The following is a 27,098-nucleotide window of genomic DNA, read 5'->3' as shown; positions in this document are numbered from 1 at the left end:
AATTCCCTGCATGACCAAAATCGCATAGAGCAGCTTCTGGCCTGCTAGCTTCTACTTCTTAGAGGTCTGCTGAGAATAACGAGTCTTGTCACGAACGGGTCTCCAGTGGACCTCCGTTCCCAGCTTAGTGGCCTTTTCTGTCCACTCTCCCCTCTCTCTCCAACCTACTTAGTTCTGAGAAATCAAGCCAGGAGCAGTGACCTAACGTGAACCTAGCCAAGATGATGGCCTGCTTCAAGGACATTCTCCCTGGTCCTACAGAGACCACCACGACATGTAGCGGCAGGAAAAGCGACTTCCGCAGCAAGCAGAGACTCCGCCAGTGACACCTGGCGGCGGTTTAGTTCACCTTCTCTGTTAATTCCCCTTTAGGCGGCCAGATCGCACCACCTGCTATGCCATAAGGCACTATGCTTTCTAGTCACGTCCTGTTAAAGTCGATTCTTTGTAGCTTCCTGTTACCGCCGGTAGAGAGCGCGCATGTCATGTTGTTGTCACGACCACCTCGGACTCCTTCGGAAATTTTCGGCATAGAACCGAACCTTCCCCCTCCTTCTCCCTAGGGGCTTTAGCGCCCGTTTTAATTAGAAGCATGGTCCTCCATGAGGGGACTCTGACATTGGCTACTAACCGCGCAGCAGTTCGGGCGAAACTTCTCTCTGTCTCTTGTCGCGGCTACGACGGAAACGCATTTCTATTAAGAATGTAGTCAGTTGCTTCAAAGGGATGTGATCCCATTTGTACAGTAGTCAGTCAGGAGTAGTCATTAGAAAAAGTCATGTTTAGTTAAGTTTTAATTTTTTTTATTTTTACTAAAAATTTGGTTTCTTCCGTGTCATCCGTGTCATCCTGTTGTCGGCGCGAAACGTCTCGTGAGTCCGGAATCTACACCCTGTTTGGTGAGTAATCCGGCTTTTTTTTTCCTCCCCAAATTCCCGTTTGTTGGCCTGTCGCGCCGATTGTGTATGACTGTCTGGAAGCAGGTCTAATTCGTTTTGAATTTGACTTGTGTTTCAGACAGGGTCGAAGTGCTGGGGAGACAAATTGCTCCCAGCTGGTTGTCCTGGACCTCGAGCTCCGAGTCCCGTTAGAAGATATCTTTCCCGACCCGATGTCTTACCATGAAGACCCGGGTGATAATGTAAAATAAACATATCCCCCCTTTCTATCTACGAACTACATTAAAAGAATGAGTAGCCTACCAGCGAGCAGTGATTTAAGAACTTAATCCTCAAGAACATGTAGATTCAAGGAAACTAATTATCTACGTAATCATTGGACGAATCAAATTTTGGTGTGGTACTTCTAATTTTTAAATTTTTGTTTATGTAATCGTTCGTTGTTAAACTTGAATATGTGTTGTTTTAAATAATTTCGGGGCGCCCCCATATTTTTGTTACTTGCTAAGATCTTGATTGTGATATCTAAATAATGTGAAAACTAAACCTCTTCAAAATAAACCAGGGAAACCTATAGGCCAAACTACTTATGTAGTGTATTTATTTATCACATACCTTCTTCTATTTAACGATCCACGAACTCCCAAGTTACTAGTGTGCAGGGAGTGTAAATTTTGTCTTGTTCACCGCCTCGTGCCACCTTGGGTAATTAACTTTAATTTTCTTAATATTTTGCCCAGCAGTTTCCAAGGTTTTTTAAATTAATTTAAAATAATATAATTTTAGGGCACGAGGGGCGTCACAATGCAGTAGAGTAGAACAATAAATATTTAAAATATGCTTTATTACAAAGAATGGCCACTTGAAGTGCCAGGGTGTGCTGTAGAAGAAGTGGTGGTGGTTATCAAGGGCCGGCCGGTGTGGCAGGTGCTGCGGCTGCTGAGCGACGGGCGGCTGCCGACGCCGCACCACCCGGGTCCCGCGGGCAGCCCCTCCTCGGCGCACCTGCAGGCCCGCGAGCTGCCGCCCAACCTGCACCAGGACCTGCTGGTGCGCACCGTCACCATGACGCGGCCGCCCGACTCGGGCCACGGCTTCGGCATCTGCGTCAAGGGCGGCAAGGACTCCGGTGCGTGCCAACCTCCTCTCCTGTCGGGGAAGCCCATAACCCCCACTGTTCTTACCGGGAACCCCTTTCTCCGCAATGTTTGATTTTGGCACTCCAAACATTTCTGCTGCCTCCCTGATTGACATCCCACGCTTCTTCACCAGTGGCGTAGCCAGGATTTGCGTATGGGGGGGGGGGGTGTTAAGGAGCATGCGGGACCCCCCCCCTCGTATTAAAGCGGGGTCCGGGGGTCCTCCCCCGGGAAAATTTTGAATTTTAAGGTGTAAAAAAATAGTGCTATTTTAGCAGTTATCAGTATTTAAATTTAAATATTGTAATGGTAATTTTTTTTATTAATTTTAATATGAAATTTGTTTGAGTGATGAAAAAGAAATTAATTAAAAATTTGTTGATAAGGGGGGGGGGATTGAAACCCCTAACCCCCCCCCCCCCCCTCGGCTACGCCCCTGTTCTTCACACGATCAATAGCTTTCTGCACTATTTCCTCACTGAAGTCATGATATTTTCGAGTCCCGGGTGTCCGTCTATATTTTCTCGGCATTGGTGAGTAAGAGCTAAAAAAAAAAAAAAAAAAAAAAGATATGTACCATAACCTATGAGTCCCATGTTACCCCACTGTATGCATAATTTAATTGATTTTTACATTGAAATTAAACAAGTGCAAACAATTAGTATTATATTTATCCATTGTGTACACAAATACATATGTTGTGTGATATAACAGTAAACAAACTTTTATTATCGTAAGGATTTTCTTCACACAGACGAGACAGTCAAAACCCGAACTTCCCCGAAGTTCATGCTCGCTTTTTTTCCCTCCCGTTCTATCTCATTGTATGAACCGGCGTGGCATTAAATTTTTGCGGTCGATTAGGATAGGTTAGCTACATTATAAATACTTTAAAACATTGTGGATGGTTGGTTATATGAGGTAAGTATAGCTACATTAAAAAATACTGTAAAATCATTTCATGGTTGCTTAGCAAATAACTTTTTTAATATGTAGCTATCCAGGGCTAGGAAACCGTTTACAAGATTTCACAGAATCTTGAATGTAGCTATCCTAACCAAATCGACCGTCCACAATGTTTTAAAGTATTTATAATGTAGGTAACCTAACCTAATTGACCATTAGTATCCTTTTATCAACACCGCCTTTATTTATTTACAATGAACAAAATAAAAAAAACAACCGAAGATGTACGATCGGGAGTTTGGCTCTCTCGTCTGTGAAAAGAAGGCTTCCCCCCTCCTGTCGCCAGTACCTCTCACCCCCTGACGTCCCCCGGTGCCCGTTCCATCCCGCGACTGTGAGGAAGAAAGTGACCAACTACGTCACAGAATGCTTTTCACCGTCAATAATACCTTACTTCGAAGTTGCAAAAAATAGTGTACAAGACTATATATTGGCAGGGACCTGAAAAATTCGCGCTTTCGATGACCTCCAGGATAGTCTATCTACACACCCCTCTGTACACTCGGGCAAATAACGCCAGTTCGTAGGCTGCTGACTTGTGAGTCGTGTCAACTGGTTTGCCCGTGATTCGTGACTTCTTTGGTTGAGGGTTTCTCATTGGCCCAGAGTCGCCCAGACGAACAGTGAGCCAATAGGAAAAGCAGCTTAAAAGTATACGTGTATGTATTTCAGACTATCGCGAAATGAATCTGCGAATTTTTCTGGTCTCTAGATATTGGTACATATTTGATAATAATCTTTAGCGTGATAATGGCGAAGGTGCCATGATAGCGGTTGAGGTACGATGGCAGTAGCAACTAGGTCCTAGACTGCATTCCGCGGACATTGCCGATAGCTAGGGCCGTGCATTTTCCACGAAAAGATCCCGAGATTAGCTGGAAGTTGAAACACTGTAGCATCGTATTGTGTTTCGTGATTATTGGGTGAGATTCAATTCACGCGCATGTCCACTGCTGGAACACCAATCACAGTAATTCAGTGCGGGAGAAAAACGCGATCTGATTGGCTCGGTCGCAACAAGGCGACGACTTCTCTCGCAGAATGGCCGCCGATCACGAGGAAGAAACCGCTGGTGCGGGTTTAGCTATGTTGCAGTCTTAACTGGAGTTCAGTTTTTTTTCCACGAAAAATGTGCCTGCCGCTACCGATAGCCCGGTGCCGATTTAAAGCCGATGACAAATAGTTTACGAATATCCCTGATGCCGATCCTGTACCGCGAATATTGATGGACTCCCCCAGTACTGAGGTTATTCTGCCGAAATGGCACTGTTGGGCCGCATTCAGTTTTTTTTTTTTACCGACACCACCGGTGCTGAGTGTTGGAAACCCCTGATGCTGATGCTATGCCACCGATATGACACTGCTGGACCGATGTCATTTCTTTTCGACACCCCCGGGTGACAATGCTGTGCCACAGAGTTTGCTGACATCCCGATGCTAAAATTAATTCGTGTCGATATTGAACTGTTGGGTTGATGTCAGAAGCAGACACTTGGGGTAAATGGAGAGCTACCCATCCTGGAGGTTCTTCCGTTAGTGGTTTGTTTTCCGTGACGGATCATTCACCGAAAGAATCTGAGAAACAGTTGCACGCAATGAACGCAATGCAGATCTTTGATAAGAAACCGTCCTGGCCTTGTTCTATAGCAAACTGAAACCAGGTTAGGTAAACAGGGATTATAACCCGGTTATACACCTCACATGCAGAGATCCTGGTGATTCCAGAAAGTCGTCAGTAATACCAATAATACTTTCGTTTGTTTACTGGAGGCTAAAAGTTATCTTGATTACATTCGATTGCGACATAATTATCTCATTGCACTGCTATTGTGTAGTGTGTAGCTGAAAACAACAATAATCCACAGCTGTATCGGTACCGATGATTAGGGAACATGTTGGTGTTTATTTACAGCGTAGCACTTCTTTCAGATCTATGATCTTGAGTTCGAGTTCCGCTTTGGGTATGTATGGCTTTATTAAGATTCGTTTTTTTCCCCCTTTCTACTGCCAACATTCCAAATCCTCCGGGAATATGCGGGGACGTATCATACTTTAAATATAAAAATAAATTTACCCGAGAATTTATCTCTCTATCTGCATTCAATATATGTTGATGTCTTGTGTAAAAAATTACTGAGACGAAATGATTTCCAAATTATTCTCCGGTTGTGTTTACTCAAAACAGAGACATAATTAGTGACTGCGTGGTAAGACCGTGGATTAGGCATGTGTCGTTTTGCCTAAAGGCGTTTTGCCTAATTTTAGGCAAAACGCCGTTAGGAAAATCGCCGCTAGGCATAACGCTGTTGGCCAAATAGGAGTTAGGCAAAACACCGTTAGACAAAACGCCGTTAGGTATAACGCCGTTAGGCAAAACGCCGTTAGGCATAACGCCGTCAGGCAAAACGCCGTTAGGCTAATCGCCATTAGGCAATTCGCCATTAGACAAAACGCCGTTAGGCAATTCGCCGTTAGGCAATTCGCCGTTAGGCAAATATCCATTAGGCAATTCGACGTTAGGCAAAACGCCTTTAGGCGAAATGACTTTAGGCAAATCGCCTGTTACTCCGTGGGTGTAAATTCTGGAGAACTCGTTTCTGAATTCCTGTCGAGACATCCTGATACAGATATTGGATAATTTTTTATCAGAAACAGTAGGAGAAAATTCCCGATTCATTTAGGCTATGGTAAATTCTTTGCATTATGTCGCATATTTTTGTTACTTGTGTATCTCTAATGACATGTCTGTTTACGAAACTCTGAAGTTCAGAAAAGAAATACATGAAGGTATACACGAAAGTTTCACTAAACAAAGCCTGGGGAACGACGACAGAACTAATACCCTCTTTTAATGATAACAATAGGGTGCATGTGCTTTTTACAACAATTACTACTGCGAGCTCTCGTTTCCAACTCTCGCCTGGCGGATGGTAGGGCCTACAGCCGTCACTAAATGTTTCCATATTAAAGCAGAGTTAAAACAATAAACTATCGCTCCCGCAATAATTACAACTTCTCTAACTCATTACTGACTTTTCTCGGATTGTTTTCTCAGATGTCTTAAAATAGCTTACTTACATTCCGCATTTTTTAAAAACAAATATCATTTTAATTTTCCTTCTTTAGAAGAATATCCAGATATTTTCTTCGTTCTAAATAAACGCACTGATATACAGCATTTTCCCGATTTTTTTTTTGTTATTTTGCTTAACATTTATTTTTAACTTGGCGTTTATATTAAAACCTTTTCGTTGCGTCTAAATATTAAATCTTAACTATGTAGGGTTTTCATTTAGAACTTATCCGTAAATAATTAGTATCTACCGAAGTTATATGGAAATTATTCTGACAAGTAATAAATTTATATAAATATCTCATTATTAAGAGCCAATATTTTGTAACAAATATTAATACTGAGAATGTTATTTAGAATCTCTTTTCAATTAGTTCAAATTGTTAGCAATATAATTTAATTTTTTAATGTAAATTGTGATTTGTTGGTACCCAGCTGTGTTTTTAAAGTAACTACTTACAGTCTCGTAGTAAATACGTTCTCGTTGAAATATATAATTAACACTTTTAATTTTGTTGGTGGTTTATCACTTACAAGAATTTAAACAAATAACTTATTTTAAATTATAAATGTGTCTGAACAATACACTTGCGTTCCTATTCTTACTTTGAAAGGCACTTTTTTTTTTTTTTAATTTTCTAATTCGCCAAAACCTAAATATCTGACTCTTTTGAAACTTATGTAAAGCAATTATTTGCTGCACAACGTCACAAAATTCTTTCAAACGCGTTTAATAACGCAGGAATGTGATGCTTACGTATGGTTTTTTATAATTTTAATTATAATTACATTAATTGAGCATGACTAGACTAAACTATTAGTGTGAGTTATTTGTGGAATCTTTTACTTTATATTGAACAGATAGACCTACATTAAGGAAACGTTTTAGTGATGTACGTCCAATTTAATAAATGTGATGGCAAATTAATAAAATGGATTATGGCAGATAAACGAGAGCTATTTGTAGTTTTCCTATGTACCAAAACTTTATCTGCGTTTTGAAATGAATTTTTAAAAACTATACTATTATAATAAAAAAAACGGGAATGGTTTTTATGGTGATATTTTGGTACTTTTACAGTAATTTTTTTCCCCCTTTTTTAGACACCTATTTTCAGAAGTATCATAAATTGTATTTCCGCTATAAATTACAAATGCTACTGAAAATAATTTTTTTTTGGAGAAATTTACATAAATTGCAATTTAAAAACAATGCACGGTGTTACTTCTGCATAAATATGCTTTAATTTACATGGTAGAATTGTCTCCCAGTGTATATTTATTATGTTTTAAATTTTTCAATGAAACTTTAGTATACTCACGAATGACTGGCAATACACAGTTTTCTGTTTGGAGCCCATGTATTGTTTTTTTTTGTATATGCCTGATTGCAAAAGTGCAATTCATTTATGAATTTAATTTATGTTTTAAGGTTTATTTGTCTATTTTATTTGGTGTTTTATGACAAAAGCAATGAAAAATCCTGTTCTTATATTGTGTTTTCCTTCTTTTTCACTAAACAGATGTCACAGGTGAGTTACACGCACATTATCTGTGTTTATTTTACTTAGCTGCAATTTTTTTGTGTTTAATTATTTTGTATGATTTAAAACTACAGATTTTTTATGCACACAAAATTGCGTGTTAGAACACTTACAATGTGTTCCAATGTAGACAGTTCACTCAAGAATGCAGGTCTATCTGTTAAAAGGTAAACGTTGGTGAGTAAAGCTGGTATTTATAATTTAATGTTATTTAGTTTATTGGCCTCATTAATGTTATGAATTTTTAATAAAAAAAACATTCCTTTTCTCGCTTCTATTCCGTTCTTTAGACAACACTGTTTGATTTTTTTCAAGTAAGTACAGTGTTCGAGCACATACATCAACATTCGAACCGACGCCATGATGATGCGTAACTGTCCGTTTAGTCCACAGATCGCAGCACTGTCCCAAGGTCCGTGTGGTGCAAGAAGGCACCAAGTCGCACAATTAAAAAAAGTACACAGCAACCCTCAACATTCCGCCCACCGAAAATAAGTATTTTCATAATCACCAGGTAAACATATAAACAAAAAAAAACTACTCCACTCTACGGCATACCTAACAAGAATGTGAACTAGCCAAGAACTAGTATGGTTAGTTCATGGGCAATGGGCAAACTTTAGCCACTGGTCTCACAAATGTCCCTTGAGGAGTCTTCAGTGTGACAACACGCACTATCCCATCTTGGCCTGGATGGAGAGCTGTGACTCTCGCAGTCTTCCATCTAAGTGGAGGAAGATTGGGTTCTTGGACCAAAACCAGCTGGTCTAGTTGTATGTTAGGTGTTGGGGTGGTCCATTTAGCACGTTGTTGAAGGGTGTGGAGGTACTCCACACTCCACCGTTTCCACATTGTCTGTTGCAAGCGGGTAACAAGTTGCCATCTGTCCAACTTATTTAGGGAAAGATTCATCAAATCGTGGTCTGGCACAGCAGTCATTGGCTCGCCAACCAGAAAATGACCTGGAGTGAGTACATCATACTCTTCAGGGTCTGTTGACAGCGCACACAGTGGCCGAGAGTTCATCACCGCTGATATTTGTGCTAGCAGAGTGACAAATTCCTCTAGGGTAAGAAGCAGGTTCCCCACTACTCGCTTCATGTGTTGTTTTGCTATTTTAACAGCCGCCTCCCAGAGGCCCCCAAAGTGAGGGCTTGCGGGGGGGTTGAAGTGCCATTTGATACCTCGTTGAGCTGCTTCACACAGGATGTGCTGTCGAGGCTCGCCTGACCACAGAGTCTTGTATGATTCCTTCAAGTGGTTACTGACACCCACAAAGTTTGTACCATTGTCAGAGTAGATTTCCGTGGGAGTTCCTCGGAGTGAGACAAACCGTTTCAAGGCTGCTAAGAATGCGTCTGCAGAAAGATCAGTCACCATTTCAAGATGTACCGCCTTAGTGGCCATACAGACAAACAAACACATGTAGGTCTTATACGTCACTCTTCTTCGTGTTCTGACTGGGGTAGTGAGAAATGGTCCTGCAAAATCAACTCCTACAGAGCGAAACGCTCTGACTTGAGTAAGTCTTGCGACTGGTAGTGCGCCCATGAGTGGTTTCAATGCCGTAGCTCTCACCTTGAAACAATTCATACACTTGTGAAGCATCTTGCGAACCAGACTTCTTCCAGAGACTATCCAGTATTGCCGCCGTGTCAGACACAAAGTCGTCTGTGGGCCCGCATGGAGGTGGCCAACATGAAAGTGAATCACAATTAACTCTGAAAGTTTGCTTTGCGCCGGTAACAGAATAGGATGCTTCGTCCTCTCAGGAATAGAGGCATGTTGTAACCTGCCGCCCACCCTGACGACTCCCTGTAAGTCAATGAAGGGTGCCAATGCCTGAATATTCTTGCTACATGTTTCCCCTGCAATCGCTTGAGGGCAGTTGTGAATGAATCACCCAAAATGTCTGCTGAACGTGCAAACGGAAGCCTCAACACGTACCTGCCTTGGTTGTCACGCCTGTGAGTCTCTTGGAAGTGCTGTTGACAGATCTGATCTTCCCTGGATGTGAAGGTCTTACTAGGGAGATTTTCAACCTCCCAGAACCGTTGAAGAGCGAGGTCTAGGGACATGTCAGTGCGTACCAGTAATGATGCTGATGCCTGCTGAGTGAACTGTGCACATGGAGCATTGCCTGCCAGTACCCATACGAATAGGGTTTGGAAGGCATGAGGTGGTCCATGAATCTTAGTACCTGTCATTACTTCTGCCACTACCTCCGCAGAGAGCAGCATGTCTATGGCACTGGGCACAGAGAACTGGGGATCTGCCAGCGGCAGGCCATCTAGATGCACTAAGCTCCCAGTGGCAATCTTGGTTGATGGTAGGTCCTTGGTTATTCTTTTAAGAATTAATGCCTTGCTGGTGATGTGAAGTTTTGGTGATTGGTGTGATCTAATCTCGCAAATAACTGATCCCTTGGCTTCCGGGATCAAAGTGTTGCCAACCCCAGCAATACTCACAGTTGTACGATGTCGCCTTAGTCCCAGCCGTTGTACACACGCCTCTGTGATGAAGGAAGACTGCGAATCACTATCTAGTAACGCACGAACCACTTGGTATTGACCTGCACCGTCCTTGATGCGTATCAATGCCGTCATTAACAGCACTGTGGTGGGTGGATTGACCGGCCTCATTTCTTCTGATGCACACATGGTAATTGCTGGACTTTCTTCCTCACCCCGTCCATCGTCATCTGAGCTCGCTGCGTAGTTCCTAGGCCCCTGTCCCGTGACAATGTGGAGGAGTGTATGGTGACTGCCCTGGCAGATTTGGCAGCGAAACTTAGACTTACACTGTGCTGCCACGTGTTGTCCCCGCAGACAGTTATAACAGAGCCTCTGCGCCTGCACTAAGTTCCGTCTATCCTCAACCGACCTTGAACGAAATTCCTGGCAGGTGTGCAATCCATGAAATCCGTCGCACACACTACACTTCAGGTTGTCTTGAGTTGAAACAAGTGTAGTCTTTCTAAAACCGGGTATGTTTGAGTCTGACACATTCATCGGACGCCACTTATTTATGTTAAGAACCCGGTTGCTTGAAGTGTTTTGTGAGAAGACTGGCCTGGTGCACCTAACTGAAGACAGATGGACTTGCTCTGCTGCCTTTGCCCTCTTGTCCAGAAACTTCAAGAGATTGCGGTAGGAGGGAATGTCCTCTTCATTTGACATTTCAAACCCCTGTTTCAAAGGTGAATCAAGCTTCTCTAGCAAAATGTTCAATAAGAGAAAGTCCCACTTTTCGACAGGGAATTCCAATGCCTTCAGGGCATTTACATTCTCTTCAACACAGGCTACAAACTTGCTAAGGGCATTCTCACTGCGACTGTCTACTTGAGCCAAATGCAATATTTTTTGCACATGGATGGTTGCTGTGATCCGAACACTCAAGAATTTCCTTTCCAAAAGGCCCCATATTACATCATAATTACCTTCCGTGACTGGTATGTTGCAAACTAAGTCCCGCGCCTCGCCCTTAAGGCATCCTAACAGATAGTGAGTTTTTTGCACTTTAGTCAAGTGCAAACATTGGCCAACTACCGAGTTAAATAGTTCCGCAAATCCCTTCCACTCAGCACGGTTACCGCCGAACACCGGTAGCGGTAATGCAGGCAACATTGACACGTGGGGACTTAACATGGCTTGCGATCCCGTGTTAGGCACTGTGTCACCTGGTGCCTTAACCTCACTTTGGCTTGACGTCTGTTTATTGTATAATTTACGCAATTCCCGGAACACTACTTCATAAACCGCGAACTGTTGCTTGACTTCGCTCATATCGACCTTATCACTGGGGGGGTTAGTGCACATAGCAAAGAAATTTGCTAGTAATTCACTCCTTTTTTCTATAACTTCCTCAAATACAATTTTAAAATCCTCCAATTTGGATGCATCCTCCTCCGACGCTTCATATAAATCACGGGCTTCATCGGCTTTGCCCAATAAAAAGTTTAAAATTACGTATTGCAATTCCGGTGTTTGTGCCGCCATTGTGCTTATCTAGTAGGTAAGCGTTTCCCTTTGTTTTTGACTTATAAATTTTATAGTTATTTTTGTGTGCGTAACTTCACTAATCCCCGCGTAAGGACTCTTGTGTGCCCTTAATAACCGTAAACATAGATGCACTGCCGCATAATTTCACTCTTCTAATAATTATCAATTTCTACCTTCGCAATGTCCGTCATTAATTATAAGCCGTCGGCATTACAACCGCGCGTCACCGATAGGTCCTTATACCGTTTACCCGTGCAAAATATTTTGAAAATCGTTCCCTAGATGTTATTATAACACTTTCACCATCCGTTAATCTTGATTTGCGTTATAATCCGGCCCGGAGGACCAAAAATGTTCGAGCACATACATCAACATTCGAACCGACGCCATGATGATGCGTAACTGTCCGTTTAGTCCACAGATCGCAGCACTGTCCCAAGGTCCGTGTGGTGCAAGAAGGCACCAAGTCGCACAATTAAAAAAAGTACACAGCAACCCTCAACATACAGTTTTGAAATACGGCCGCTGCAGCGCTGCGGTCGTAATTCCGCGTGTTTATCTGTTGATAAGCCACTTACACCGTTAGGGAAACATTCGATCGTGTTTACGAGTATTTAAAATGCCTCCGCTGGCTGAGGATCCCGCTGACTGTGAATCCCTCTGACTGTGAAATACGAGCTGTGATTAGTTTTCTTAGTGCTAAAGGCGGGAAAGCGGTTTAAATTCATCGTGAGACCAGTGAATCGTATGAACTGCATAATGACCGATGGAAATGGTACGAAAATGGGTTAGAGCTTTTAAATACGGCCGCACAAATGTTGTTGAAGAGGAACAAAGTGGGCGAAGATTTGGCGCAGAAAGTTGGCGAAAAAGTGAAAGAGAACAGACTTTTACAATGAGGTTTAAACGGCCGTGCTGCAGTAGTTGTTGAATCAGGCGGCAGACTTCTATGAGGATGGGATTCAAAAGCTGGCTGTACGTTAGCATAAGTGCCATAATATTTACGGAAATTATGTAGGATGTTGCCAGTCACCTGACCTGATGAGGAAAAAGAGTTTATACTGTTAAATTTTATATTCTAAATTTTTTTGTACTTAACAGTTTAGTGTTTTTAATAATATACTTTTGTATAGTTTTTTTAATGTTATTGTAGTGTTGAAGACACTGAGTAATAATATTGAAATACAAGCGGACCTTTGTTAGACAAGAACGTTGATTTTAGCAGGTGGCGCTGTGTGCAGTGCAACGAGAAAAAAAATGCTCTGGTGAACCTTTGCGTGATCTGCGATTGCCCGAGCTAAGTGGTTTGGGAGTCAGGACATACACGATCGATTGCTGTGCTGCGGCAAGCTCTACGATGGCTCGCGCTTTCGCTTGACGAGCGCGGACAGACGCGCACTTGGAGTAGCGGTGTTGGCTTGCGTGCAAGAAGGTCTCCGGTGCCTGGCTTGTGACGTCAGGAAGCGGAGGTGGGGATAGCTGAGTGCAGAGAGAAGGTGTTCGCTGATCGGTAGAGACCAGAAAAATTCGCGAATTCATTTCGCGATAGGCTAAAATACAAATCGTTATACCTCAGTGCTGCCTCTGCTATTGGTTCACAACTCATCTGGATGCATCTGGGCCAATGAGAAACACCCAACCAAAGCTTTATCGAATCACAGGCTGCTACGCTGGAACGTCTTACAAGACAGCAGCCAATGAGTGGGTGACATTTGACCGAGTGTACGCAGAACTATGGAGTTCATCCTACGGGTTATTGAACCCGCGAATTTTTCCGGTCCCTACTGATCGGCCGCGGCGGAAATCGGAGCTGCAGTCCGCCAGTTTGTTTGTGCAAGAGGTGGAGTCCTGGCAGTACAAGGAACGTTTGGCTAGTGTGTTTTAAGTAGCTTGCTACCGACGATGACAATCCTCAACTGGCTTGCGAAAGCCTTTCGCAATGTCGACGGACTGATTTGGGAGTACCATCTGATCCAATACTACTGCTGGTAGACCGCTGGTTTTGGATTTCTACATGGACATGAACTTAGCTGCGGGATCATTTCGCAGTATAGTTTAAAGTCAAGATATTCTGTGGTTTGAAACTTTCGTCTAAACTCTCGGAAGAAGTCGTAAACAAGCAAGTTTGTTTTCTTTCGCGCAAATAATAGCAGTAAAATGTCAGTCAGCGAGACCGCCTGTCGAAAGAGTAATTTTTAGTGGGGCCCCAAAGAAAGAACTTTAGTTTTGGTATATTTAATTTTTTTAAAGCCCTCTTTTAATGCTTGTCATTTTTATCAACTATTAATATTGGCTTATGATAACCATTTTTATTGCTTTCTAGTTAGTTTGTTATGGATCCATCTTCGTATGTATAAATTATTTTAGTATCCTGGCGCCAGACGGCGATTTTTTGTAACATAGTAAAAATGTGTATTTTTATAATATTTTATAACTACATTGCCTTTTTTGGAAATTATATTGGACACATATCCAGTTCGCAGCATGGCAGTTTTGAGTACGAGAAATTATATTGTCATGATTATGGTTGCAAAATAAAAAGTATTTTGATAATGCTTTACGATGGTTTTCCCCGTACACTGGGCCCAATTCAAGTTCATAGACTTTTGTTGATATTTTCAGTTCTGCTTATTGAGCCGACCCCCGTCGGAGATATTTTGTTTGAAAAGGTCTTACATACGTAATATTTTATAAGTAATTTAATAATTTTCTAATTATTCGTGCGGATTGTACGGATTGTGTGCTCATCCTCTAAAAAGGAGAGCACACAAGGGAAGTAGATTGAGGTTCCGGCTTTCGGGCGAAAATAAAATTGTCACGGAAAGTACCTATACTTGTTGTATCTCAAAACTGCACATACAAAACAAACACGCGTCTTGCTTTAGTTATTGCGGGAATTGAGAATTTTCTCCTATCGTCTTATTTTACACCGCTAGGTGTGATTGGCTAAGGATGAAGGGCTTAATTCACTCAGTTCAGAAATTCAAGAAGCACGTACACACACACACACACACATATATATATATATAGTATGCCTGGAATTTTAACTCGCCTTCTTGTCGCTATGTAACGCCCTAGTGTCCTCGGTCACCGAACTCGTATCATCAGCCTTAAGGATTTACTTTTGAAGTAATGAGAGCTGAGAATTTACTAAAGCTGGTGATCTCTCTTAAGAAAAAACAATCGCAAACCTTTTTCCCTCTGTGGTAGAATAAAACCGGTCTCTATGACGAATTATATATATATATTCATGTCGCCGTAACTACATGTTAATTTTCCTTGTCTCTTCTGTGTTTGAATGGTATTATTTTTGCTGTTATTTTTACAGTTTAAATTGGTTTGCCTGAGGTTATTTTTACCACAATCATATTTGTTTGACACTTCTTGAATTCTCTTCTATGTTTTGAAAAGGTTTGATTTCTTGTCTTTATTTAAAGTGTGTGTAGCTGGTGTTTGTAATTTGGTGTTCTTCCATGTTATTTGTTGACTATTTGAACGCTATAATATCTGTTGAATTAAGATGTGTTTTTTTTATTCAGTTGTGTTGTTCTGTTGGTTGTGATTTTATTTGTTGGGTTGTCATATTAATTAGTTAATTGTTGTGATAATAATTGTTATATATTTTTAATATATATGTAAGTTTAGGGGCAGGTAATTGACATATATTGTTATCATAGTTAATAGTCTGTAAAATAAATTTTTATATAGATGTATGTTTCTCTGTAGTTATATTTTGGAGTAAAAATTAGTAAGAATTATTTCTTAAACCTTAAAGTAAAAAAAATTGAAGGATCGGTTTATCTTTTCAAGTCTATCTATTCTTCTTGTTAGAATAATTATTCGCACTTTTTTATTTTGGGTTGTAAGTTTGTAGGGCTTTAAAGTGTGTGCTAAAGTTTTGGTTTCACATTGTTTTTCAAGTCCGTGAGGAAGTTTACATAGGAAGCGAAGGTTTATACTGGCCATTGGGTTTTTCGATTGATGATTGATTGATGATCTGTCAACTGAGAAATGCAGAGAAATTTCAAGACGGTCGACGTCATAGCAGAGAGAGGTAGTAGAAGTTAAATAACAAAGCCTTTCCTTAATTTAATAATCTTGCTTTACTAAATCACCAAACTACTATAATGAAAATGCTGGATAGCTTTGCTGTTTTCAACAAGTTTCAAGTAATATTTAATTCATTTCAAAAGATAAATTATTATATTCGTTTGTTAAAAAAATAAAACTAGCTGCAAAATTAATTTTTGTCGAAATTGACACTGATCATAATAAAAAAAGTCATTTCCGTAAATGAACCAAAATCTTCTGAAGCATAGCACACCGTTTGTGTGCCCGGGTAGGCGGGGCCCCTAAGAGTGTTTATTATACTTCAGTGATAAACTCGGAAAAGTCTTCCAAAAAAATTACAATGTAATAGCTGTGTAATAACGAGTAAATTGTAGTCTGTGCGCTAAACGTACTAAATAACGTCTCGGTCACGCATGTTTAGGAATCCAAGGCATAATCTGAAATTAATTTAATTTTGACAAGTTATTATGAAAATTGAAAATCATGTGCGAGTTTGGGTATTGTCAATGGTTCTTTTTAAAAATCTTCATCATCCCAGCCAAAACAAAAAATATGAATAAAAATAATACATAATGATAGTTTTTACGTGAGTAAAAAAATCCATTACAGTTAAATGACGAACAGTTTTAATTTTCTAATATAATCACTGAAATTTACATATTATTTTAATAGTTAATCAAGGTTTTCTTCTTTTTCTTTTATTCAATTTTTTATTAATTAATGTCCTTAGTGCAATTTTACATTAGCCCAGCATTGATAAGCCTACACTAAAAATATGTTGCTTTTTAAATTGATAATCAATTTTAATTTTAGTAAATTAAGAATACGCTAACCTCTAAATTTAGTATTTTTTCATAATGTTCACAAAATTTATCCTTGGATTTGATGATACTTTTTCTTTTAGTATAAATAGTTAATTTATTTTCCTGTGATTAAGTACAGGAAAAGGCTGTCATCAACTTAACTTAGCCACTTGTAAAACTAATATGAGTAAATAAAAATACATCGGCCTTAGTAAAGTAATTGTGTGAAAAAAGACCACAGTATTCGGGCCTATAGAAAAAACTCTTATATTGCTCGATCTGTTATCTCCCAAGCATTTATTTCAGTTACAACTGTTTGAAAGAGGGAGAGAGAGAGAGATGGATGGTTTCTCATCAACGCGTCTGAAAGTCCCGATAACTCCCCCTCCCACATAATGAAAGGAGGCAGGCAGAAGACTATTCAGGATTAAGGCGTGAAGGTTGTGGATGGGCGGAGGTAGGAGGGAGTTGGGAGGGGTTTTGCGAGGACGGGTGGGGAGTTGCAGCGTGACTTATTGCCTTGATTAGGAAGTGACCTGCAAATCACGGCAAGGGGGGGAGGGAGGCCCCTAAGAACCACACTGCCTGTTCGACTCGATTTTTGCCAGCGCGAGACCTCACACCACAAGCTTCCAGTGAAACTGTGTACACTGAGGGGGCGGCCCTGCTTGCGTCACTACATGTACACTGCGTGAGGAACTTTTCTCGGTCCAGCTTGTGATATGCTTGAAGTTATTAATTACTGGCTGCTGCAAATAGTTTTTGTATATTTCGTTGCTGACATTCATTAAAAAGGAAAAAAAATCACTTCCACTGTTCTTTCGTGTTTAACATTAGCAAAACTGTCACTCCGTAGGATAAAAATTTTTAAAAGTAGTATGTTTCTAAGAAAACACAATAAGTTGTGAACTTCAATTTACAAAACTTATTTCATTTACAGCACTCGCTCACGCTTAAAAACAAAATCATAGCCCCTGCAGCTCTGAATGCTCTTCAGCAGGTAATTAAAATAAGATGAAAATGTAATACATTATCTACAATTAGGGCGAATAAAGATAAAATGCCAAAATATAAATTTTATTTAAAAAAGGTAACATTTTAAAACTACAGTTATGGTAAATATTAAATTCGATAAAAATAAAAACTTAAATAAACAATCATTATTTAATAATATGAACACAAGTATAAAATTAATTATTTAATTTCGTAAAATAATCGAGATAAATTTTAATGAATAATGAAAATCAATAAATATGGTGAATGTATATTCTTATTTTATTAATTTTAATTATTTATTAAATAGTAATGTAATAATTTGTAAACTATAATGCAAATAAATTATACATACGGGAACATAAAGTAACTTAAGTACATAAATAAATTTGAAAAGAGTAGTATATAATAGGGGCTCCGGAAACAGGGTCCAGGGGGTGGAGCCTGTGGGCGCGACCACCATCTTGGATTGTGACGTCACGGCGGCCATCTTGGATGGTTGTGACCTTGACCTTTGACCTTGACCTTTACCCCGACGGCCATTTTGGACCCGCCATCTTGGATCAGCGTAACGGAACACCGCGTAACGGGACACAACATAACGGGACACAAAGTAACGGGACAAGTAGATCACGGCAGCCATCTTGGATCCGCCATCTTTAAATCGAGAGCCCCACTCATGATGAAATGTTCGTCTCTTTCGCCATATTGATTTTTTTCTGTTCCACTGGAGGCCGCCATCTTGGATACCGTCGACTTTGTTTCTGTTGTTTGTTCCTAGATATCAGATTACAGATTAATAAAAAATTAAAAATAAAAACGAAAAAAATTCAAACATTCTGTTAGCTTGTGAACTTCTCTTTCGATGTGCAAAGTTAGAGTTCTAGTACAAGCCAGAATTAGTTTTTGAATTTTTTTCGTTTTTATTTTTAATTTTTTATTAATTTTTATTTTATTTTATGATATCAAAGAAAACTTGTGGCGGTTTTCTCCGTGTGCTTCCGATTATTCTTGTCAATATTATAGTGGTTTTCTCCGTGTGCTCCCGTTTATTCTTGACAATATTATGGTGGATTTTCTCCGTGTGCTCCTGATTATTCTTGTCAAAATTATGGTAGTTTTCTCTGGGTGCTTCTGATTATTCCTGACTAGACATCTGATGGTTTTCTATGAGTGCTTCCGATTATTCTTGTCAATATTATGGTGGTTTTCTCCGTGTGCTCCCGTTTATTCTTGACAATATTATGGTGGATTTTCTCCGTGTGCTCCTGATTATTCTTGTCAAAATTATGGTAGTTTTCTCTGGGTGCTTCTGATTATTCCCGACTAGACATCTGATGGTTTTCTCCGAATGCTTCTGGTTACTGAAGAGAAATTGATCTCTGCATGAAGGATTTTTTTACTTAATGAGGCATGTCATTTTTATTCAAGGTTGCATTTAATTAGTGAACTTCTGCTACTTAATCAACACTTGTAATATTTTTATCAGGTGGAAATTTAAAAAAAAAATCATTACTCAGTCGAATAATAATAATCTCTGAGAAATCTAAGAAGCACTAACAGGAAGGACGAACTTCCTTCTCCTTGGAGTCTAGCGAAGCCAATCTTCCTTTGCGATCGATAGTGAGCATTCCGCATCCCACATTAATGAAATAGATATTATTTACCTGCAAGCAACACGTGGCGACATCTGTTGATGACAGCCAGAACTACTTGCATCAATTTGCTTTGCATTAGATAACTTAACTCTCGCTGATGAAATATTTAAAAAATTATATTTAAGAAATGATTCCAATTGGAGAAAACTGACAGTTTGTATCTAACATTAGTCACAGTATCTACCATGGATCATGGTTTGTTATCTGCAGCTGAATCGGAAGGAAGCCGCTGTAGATACTGTGGCAAGGATTTTGTCATGAGAAGGAATGCTAGACGTCATGAGAAGAATGATTGTGCTAGAAACCCACTACGCAACATGTTAAGCTGTAATCGTTGTAGCAGGTTGTTAACACAAATTGACATCTTAAAAAGACATGGTAGAACATGTAAAGTCAAGACTACTTACGGCATAGAGAACACCGATGGATCCACTAGACTAAAGAAGAGTGATCTGCATTACGACAATAATTTTCCTTGTCCTGAGCGTGATGGTTATAGCTCACCCGATAGTGAGGAAGAACATAAATTGAAGGATGCTAATGGCTTCGGGAAGACTGAAACTAATGGAAGTATCAACACCGTGAAAAGTGAGAATACATTCAAGCCTATATTCAGTAGATCCTCCATTCTTTGTAAAAATGACGGACTCCTAAAAAGGAATCATGAAGACGATGAAGACACTTCGACATCATCGATAGCGAATTCATACGGTAATCTGGGTGAAGAGGATGTCTTCTACAGTGATTGTTACAGTGACTCTGAGGTTGTTGACAAAGGCATAGACTGTGATGAAGCACCTAAAGCTGACAAGATCGAAGAATGTGGCGATGTCCTGAGACCGAAACGATGGAAACGTCGTGTTATAATAAATAAATCTGATAATGCTTGTTATGATAACTGGGACGATTGTGATATTAAAAGTATTTATAATAAACAAGCAAGTAAGATGGTGGTGGAAGAGATTGATTACACATCATGGAAAGATCCAAACATATTGGTTGACCGGCTAAGACTTCTACATGGCTCGCTTTGTGCAGGAAACTATCCATGCATTAAAGAAATATCCTTCATACTCAAAGAACTGAGGAAAGCTGGCTACATACAATAATGGCTTCTTTTACTTGTATTTGTGTAATGTTGAGAAGTAATAAAATATTGAAAGTAAAAATTTAATGTTTTTATTTCTTGTATTCTGATTTCCAACTAAGCCTGTGTGTGTGTGTTTCCGCTACTGTATGTGTGTACGTTCCGTTTGCTGTGTGTACTGTGTGTACGTTCCGTTTCCTGTGTGTACTGTGTGTACGTTCCGTTTCCTGTGTGTACTGTGTGTACGTTCCGTTTCCTGTGTGTACTGTGTGTACGTTCCGTTTCCTGTGTGTACTGTGTGTACGTTCCGTTTCCTGTGTGTACGTTCAGTTTCCTGTGTGTACTGTGTGTACGTTCCGTTTCCTGTGTGTACTGTGTGTACGTTCCGTTTCCTGTGTGTACTGTGTGTATACGTTCCGTTTCCTGTGTGTACTGTGTGTACGTTCCGTTTCCTGTGTGTACTGTGTGTGCGTTCCGTTTCATGTGTGTACTGTGTGTACGTTCCGTTTTCTGTGTGTACTGTGTGTACGTTCCGTTTTCTGTGTGTACTGTGTGTACGTTCCGTTTCCTGTGTGTGTACTGTGTGTACGTTCCGTTTCCTGTGTGTATTGTGTAATCATTACATTTATTGCGTGTAAATTGCATTTATTGCGCGTACATTGCGTACATTGCGTGTTGGAGCTGAGTAGACTTGTATCCTTGTAGCTTCATAGACATGTAGTTTCGTAGCCATGCGGTCTTTTAGTCATGCAGTCTCACAGCCATGTATAACTCGGAACCAGCTAGATCCTTTTAGACTCGTAGCCTTGTAGCCTTGTAGTCTCTTAGACTCGTAGCATTGTAGCCCAATATCATTGGAGCTGTTGAAAGAAAAGGCTGTTGGAGCATTTGGAGCTGTTGGAGCTGTTGGAGCCATTTTGAGGCCGTTTGGAGCATTTGGAGCCATTTGGAGCTGTTGGAGCCATTTGGAGCATTTGGAGCTGTTGGAGCTAAGAAGTAGTCGTTGCACGTCTATGCAGGGCTAAATGTTTATAAGATTGCTGGCTTTCGCAAGTGATTCTGTAGTAGGATAGAAATTGTGTAATAAATATTATGTTTGTAAAAGACTTTGTGGTCTTTTATTTCTCGAACCTTACACTTTTCTGGTACTTTTTTAAATTTAAAGTTGTTTTGTGTCGGCCAGGGATCGAACCAAGGACCTTAGTCGATCTAATTTTTCATTATATTTATTGTCAATTTGTTTAATGAATTTTGAACTTTTTCCCGAATCTCTAGCATAAAAATTACGGATTTTCAAGATGGCGACCATAACGATAATTGCAACAGTTACATCTTAATACAAGATGGTGGTTCTGTCTTGAACAGGTGGTGCTATTATTACTTTAAATTAAAAAAAATTACAAGGCCAAATATGCATGTTATTTTTATATATACCTTATTTAATTTTCAGTCTGGTAAATGTCTCGATGGCCGAGCGGTTAAAGGCGTATGTTTTCCAACCTAGAGATCAGAGCTGCGATGGTTCGAATCACAGCGTTTCCAATATATTTTTCATAAAAAATTAAATTTATAATGTCGATAAGGTTCATAATAGCTATGGTAGGTAATGGAACATCGACCTTATGTGATGAGACAGAGCGACGCTGGCGCTCTATAGGAACAAACTACAGAAACAAAGTCGACGGTATCCAAGATGGTGGCCTGCGGCGGAACAAAAAAAATTCAAGAGCGATGCTGGCGCTATCTAGGAACAAACAACAGAAACAAAATCGACGGTATCCAAGATGGCAGTCTCCAGTGGAACAGAAAAAAATCAATATGGCGACAGAGACGAACATTTCATCATGAGTGGGGCGCTCGATTTAAAGATGGCGGATCCAAGATGGCTGCCGTGATCTACTTGTTCTGTTACTTTGTGTACCGTTATGTTGTGTCCCGTTATGCTGTGTCCCGTTACGCTGATCCAAGATGGCGGGTCCAAAATGGCCGTCGGGGTCAAGGTCAAGGTCAAAGGTCAAGGTCACAACCATCCAAGATGGCCGCCGTGACGTCACAATCCAAGATGGTGGTCGCGCCCACAGGCTCCACCCCCTGGACCCTGTTTTTGGAGCCCCTATTATATACTACTGAAAAGGTTAATAAACAGAATTTTTATCACTAATATTTACAATAAATAAATGTTTTTAATTATTTGGACTAGTATTCAGTATCAATCACTTAAATATATAAATTAAAATTTGTATGTAGCCTTTTTCATCCTATCGGTTTTTGTTGCATGTTGCGCATGTAACTTAAATATTCACTATATTAATTTTTCAATAACGCGCCTACAGAAGTAAAACTTAAAAAAAAAAAAATAGAAATGAATCCTCCCCATTGTCTGAATCTTTGAAACAACGTATATTTAAAGACGTGTTTTTTTTTAACAAGCTTTCATTCTCTAATTTAACTTCTTTTCTTTTTTTTGTTATTGGTGGGACAAGTAGAGATGATCACAGCCTTCGCTCTGTATTAATTAATTATGAAGATGTGGTACGCGAGACGGAGATACTTAATTTTTTTTTCAGTTTTGGAAAATTTTAAAGTCGGGAATTTTTTTTCCCCCACATTTACGGGATTAAATTTTTTTCTTCCCTGGCGCGATCGTCTAATTCTCGGTGGTTGGACATTTCGGAATGGGGTCTCTCGGAGGAGGGGGGTTAAGGGGGAGCCGCGGCATGGAATTGGCTTCGTGGGGCGTCTGTAGCGCCTTCCAGAGCTGGAGCTGGTCCAGGTAGCATCTCCCCGCCCGACCCCGCTCTGCTACCCTATTGGCGGCCACACATCAGCGCCTTAACCGAGGCGTCGGCATCCGCGGCTTCCCTCGACTCTGGAGGAACCCATCCACGCGAGTAACTGCAGTCAAAGATCTCTAAGGTGACCCGCCCGTTCAGGGGTTTGTCTGTGTTGGTGAGACGGGTTGGTACGTGCGACGCTCGCTGGTGTCTCCACTGAACGGGCGCGCGTTCTTTTTCTCTTAGTGCATGGCCTAACTACGATATTTCATCTGTGGCCGTACGTAGCATTATATGAAGAACAAACGAATGCTTTCAAGAATTTGTTTCATGTTTAGAAATTATTCGGAAAATAAACACACGTTTTGGCCATCTTCAACCCTATAAAAATACAGTTTAATAATGAAATCCGAAAACATCCGCCCTCAGTGTATTATTAAATGCTTTTTTTTTTTTGTTAAAAGACCCCTACTGAGCAGTTTCTAAAGGCGTGGTTTCTTCTGAAGCTCTGCACACCGTGTGTGAAGGGGTGTGCAGGGGTATCGTTAGGAGTTAAGAAAACAGTTCGTATTTCAGAATTTACTAGATCTTAGGGTCAGATATTAAGAACGAACAACAAGTACATAAGTGTTTCGAATTGTATTTTTTTTCTTCAGTTTTTCCGGATTTTGTCTTTTAAGGGTGGGAAAATTGAGTAAGTTATGTTTAATCATAACAATTCCATAGCTCTATAACATATAAAGTTGGATGTAAGAAACGTAGCAAACATAACGTAAATAATAAATTATGTAGAGTTCTATCATCTTTTTTTGGATATTCGACCCTAAAGCCAGTATAATCGGGGCACGTTAGTTTTTACAGTAGTAAATCATATATCTAAGCAAATTAAGATGAAGGTAAAATTTGAGCAAGAATAAGGTAAAAATTTTGATTTAATATTAGTTTTAACCTTTACCATTTTTCTATATTCGACGTAAAATGGGTGAAAAGGTAGTTAATTTTTATATTTTTTTAAATGTCGCACCTCTGAAGCTAATCAAGCGCGATGTAAGATAAGACATTATTTACAGACATGCAATACCTACCAACTATTTCTTACAACATGCTGAAGTTCTACTTTTTAAAAGGTGAAATTTTAACAATAGTGTTTTAACATTAAAAATTTTTGTGATTAAATCAAACTTAATTTAAGAATAAGAAATGTTGATTGATAAACATAACTTAACCTACCTTCTCTTATTCAACATTTTCTGAAATATCACTTCTAAGTTGTAACAAGGGTTAATATTATTTTTAAAAATTATATGTGGAATCGTTAAAATCATTATTGGCAAAATTAATCTAGCTCAATATAAGTATAAGTTTATTATAATTGTTTTGGAGTTCACATCTGCGGTTAAAAGAAAGGAAAGGGTTAGTTTGGTTTTTGTTTTGTTATAGATATTGCCATATTTACTTAGTTTTTTTTTTTTTTTACAGTGGTGAGGGGTAACAAATTTGGGGATTTTGTTTAAGTAATATGAGTAAACTAAGATTTAACTAATATATTGTATAATAAATTTGATAGTTGTATTTTATATTTCAAATACAGATGAGATTGTATCAAATATCCTTAAATAATGGGAGGTATTTGTAATAGGATGAAATTATTTAATAATTCTAAAAATATTTCTAACCATAGTAAATGAAAGTTTCAGTGTAAACGATTGCATAAACTTTGTTAAAATAATTTAGGTGCTAGTTTAAGGTTTTTTTTATTAAATGTCTTCTACCTCATGAAATAAAAACGAGGTAAGTGTGATTTCATCAAGATAAATTTAGCTTTGAACTTTCTGAAACCGAGGTTTTATAATCAGATAGTTATTCTATACCGAAAAAAAAACTCTGTGCTTAACTAATCCATAAATATCATTCTTTAACAGTTTATAATATCTTTGAAAGATTTGTGCAATGAGAGTGCATGACTTGATGTAAGCTTTTGGATACACGCCATTGCTAAGCACATGTATGTCTGTAGAAGAAAACTACAAAAAACACAAAAGACAAAAACACAAATTAAGCAAAAAATTGCTGTTGTCAACAGGATATAAACGCCCCATAACAGTAATATGGTCAATAAACAAAGAAAAACAAAGAAAAATTGACTAATAGAACGAAAAAAAACAAACAAATGATGACAGCACAAAAATATTGAACCTAAAAAAATTCAGCACAACAGTTGAAACGAGACAAAAACACGACAAAACGAAAAGACGAAACAAACACAATAGTTTTGTAAAACAGTGTTTCTAAAACTGTTTTAGAAAACTATTGTGTTTGTTTCGTCTTTTCGTTTTGTCGTGTTTTTGTCTCGTTTCAACTGTTGTGCTGAATTTTTTTAGGTTCAATATTTTTGTGCTGTCATCATTTGTGTTTTTTTTCGTTCTGTTAGTTTTTTTTCTTTGTTTGTTGACCATATTCCTGTTATGGAATATTATGTGGCGTTTATATTCTGTTGACAACAGCAATTTTTTGCTTAATTTGTGTTTTTGTCTTTTGTGTTTTTTGTAGTTTTCTTCTACAGACATACATGTGCTTAGCAATGGTGTATGTCCAAAAGCTTACATCATGTTTAACAGTTTATGTTATGAAATAAATATTTTATGCATCTGGAGATTTATTTTGTCTATTTATTGATGAAAATGTTTGAAAATAAAAACATAACTTTTTTTAAAATAAATGATATTACCAACGCACGAACGTTGTGCGAGCGAAGCCGCGGGTTATTGGCTAGTTGAGGTACGAATCGCCAACTTCAATGGACAAAATGACTCAAAGGGGGAGAGGTCGCGTGAATCCGCCCTCGCTAGATTGTACGGGGCTTTAGCAATTTCATTACCACGCTTGTTTCCACCACTGGGTGGTCTGAGTACACTTTTCGGCGAGATCATTTCTTGGGTTTTCGCACGAAGTAATTTCGTGTAGAGGATAAGGTGGTAATATGGACCCCGATTTAGTTTTATGAAATTTACTTGTAACTTTACAGCTTCAATCAATTATTTGATGCGTGGATAACTTCATTAACTTATTATACACACATTTCTTGCATTTAATGAAATATATTTATACCTACAAATGATCTTGCATGAGTTGTTTCGCAAAGTGCGAAAATGCCTACTGACCCATACATGCTGGTAATATGGACCCCTAATAGTCGACATAATATTTAAATTGTATTAAGACAACACAGACCATTCAAATTCAATCTATGGCACAATAGGCATACCTAAATACTTAAAAACCTAAATTAAAATCTAAAGTCCACTTAAATAAAATGTTTAGCCACAAAAATCACACAAATAGGAAATGTCCTTTTCAGCCCCAGCACATTCACTGTGTGCCCATTGGTTGCACATCTCGCACCTTACCCACAATTCTCCCCTGCAGTCATCAGTAAATGCCCCTTCACAAAACATGCAGAGAGAATCTTCTGTATCTGGAGCCTTTCCTCCCACTGGGACTTCAAGGGGTGACTCTATCTTAGCATCATCTAATGCACACAATGCGTAAGAGTCACTATCAGAACTTGATCCTTCAAATGTCAGTCTCCTTTTCTTAGTTCGTTTCACAGTTCTTGGGCGCTGAAAGACAAGACCAGACGTAGTTGGTTGAGTCTGAGTCTGAGTCTGCTCAGTTGTTGTAGGTTGACAGACACCTACACATCTTCCTCGACCTGTTCTTTTTTTCGACAGCTTCGCTTCTTTTTCTTGAATTGCCACCTGTAAAGCAGTTTTATACGGGGACCCAATAATTATATTTGCGGATGATGGTTTCCTCCCACGTTTTGATTTATGTTTGAGTCGAGGTAGACGCTGAATATCCTTAGGTGAAATAAGAGACGACTTGTTGCCAACTTGAGAAGTAGGGCTAATGGCCGCAGTCGATGCAATCGGTGAAGACTGCATGGGTATGGAGATTAAGGTTGGTGGGTTGTTGGACACTGTAGAGATGCTGGAAGTTTGGCTTTGTGCATTAAGAATCTCAGCAGCTTGTTGTGCAGCGAGAAATTCTGATTCTGGAAAAATATTGCGGTTACATGGCCAGATACCAG

At 39.3% G+C, this 27,098-nt stretch overlaps 1 protein-coding gene across 1 annotated transcript in view; it reads left to right on the top strand.

The window, feature by feature from the left end:
- Positions 1–1,736: 1,736 nt before the first annotated feature.
- Positions 1,737–27,098, top strand: part of LOC134537288 (whirlin-like) — a 205,320-nt gene continuing 179,958 nt past the window's right edge. The window contains exon 1 of the mRNA XM_063377563.1: positions 1,737–2,028. Within this exon, the coding sequence (XP_063233633.1) occupies positions 1,737–2,028 (292 nt within the window). The remainder of the gene's footprint in view (positions 2,029–27,098) is intronic.

Source organism: Bacillus rossius, chromosome 12, assembly GCF_032445375.1.
Source record: "Bacillus rossius redtenbacheri isolate Brsri chromosome 12, Brsri_v3, whole genome shotgun sequence".
Lineage (NCBI taxonomy): Eukaryota > Metazoa > Arthropoda > Insecta > Phasmatodea > Bacillidae > Bacillus > Bacillus rossius.
This window is presented reverse-complemented; position numbering and strand designations above follow the sequence as displayed.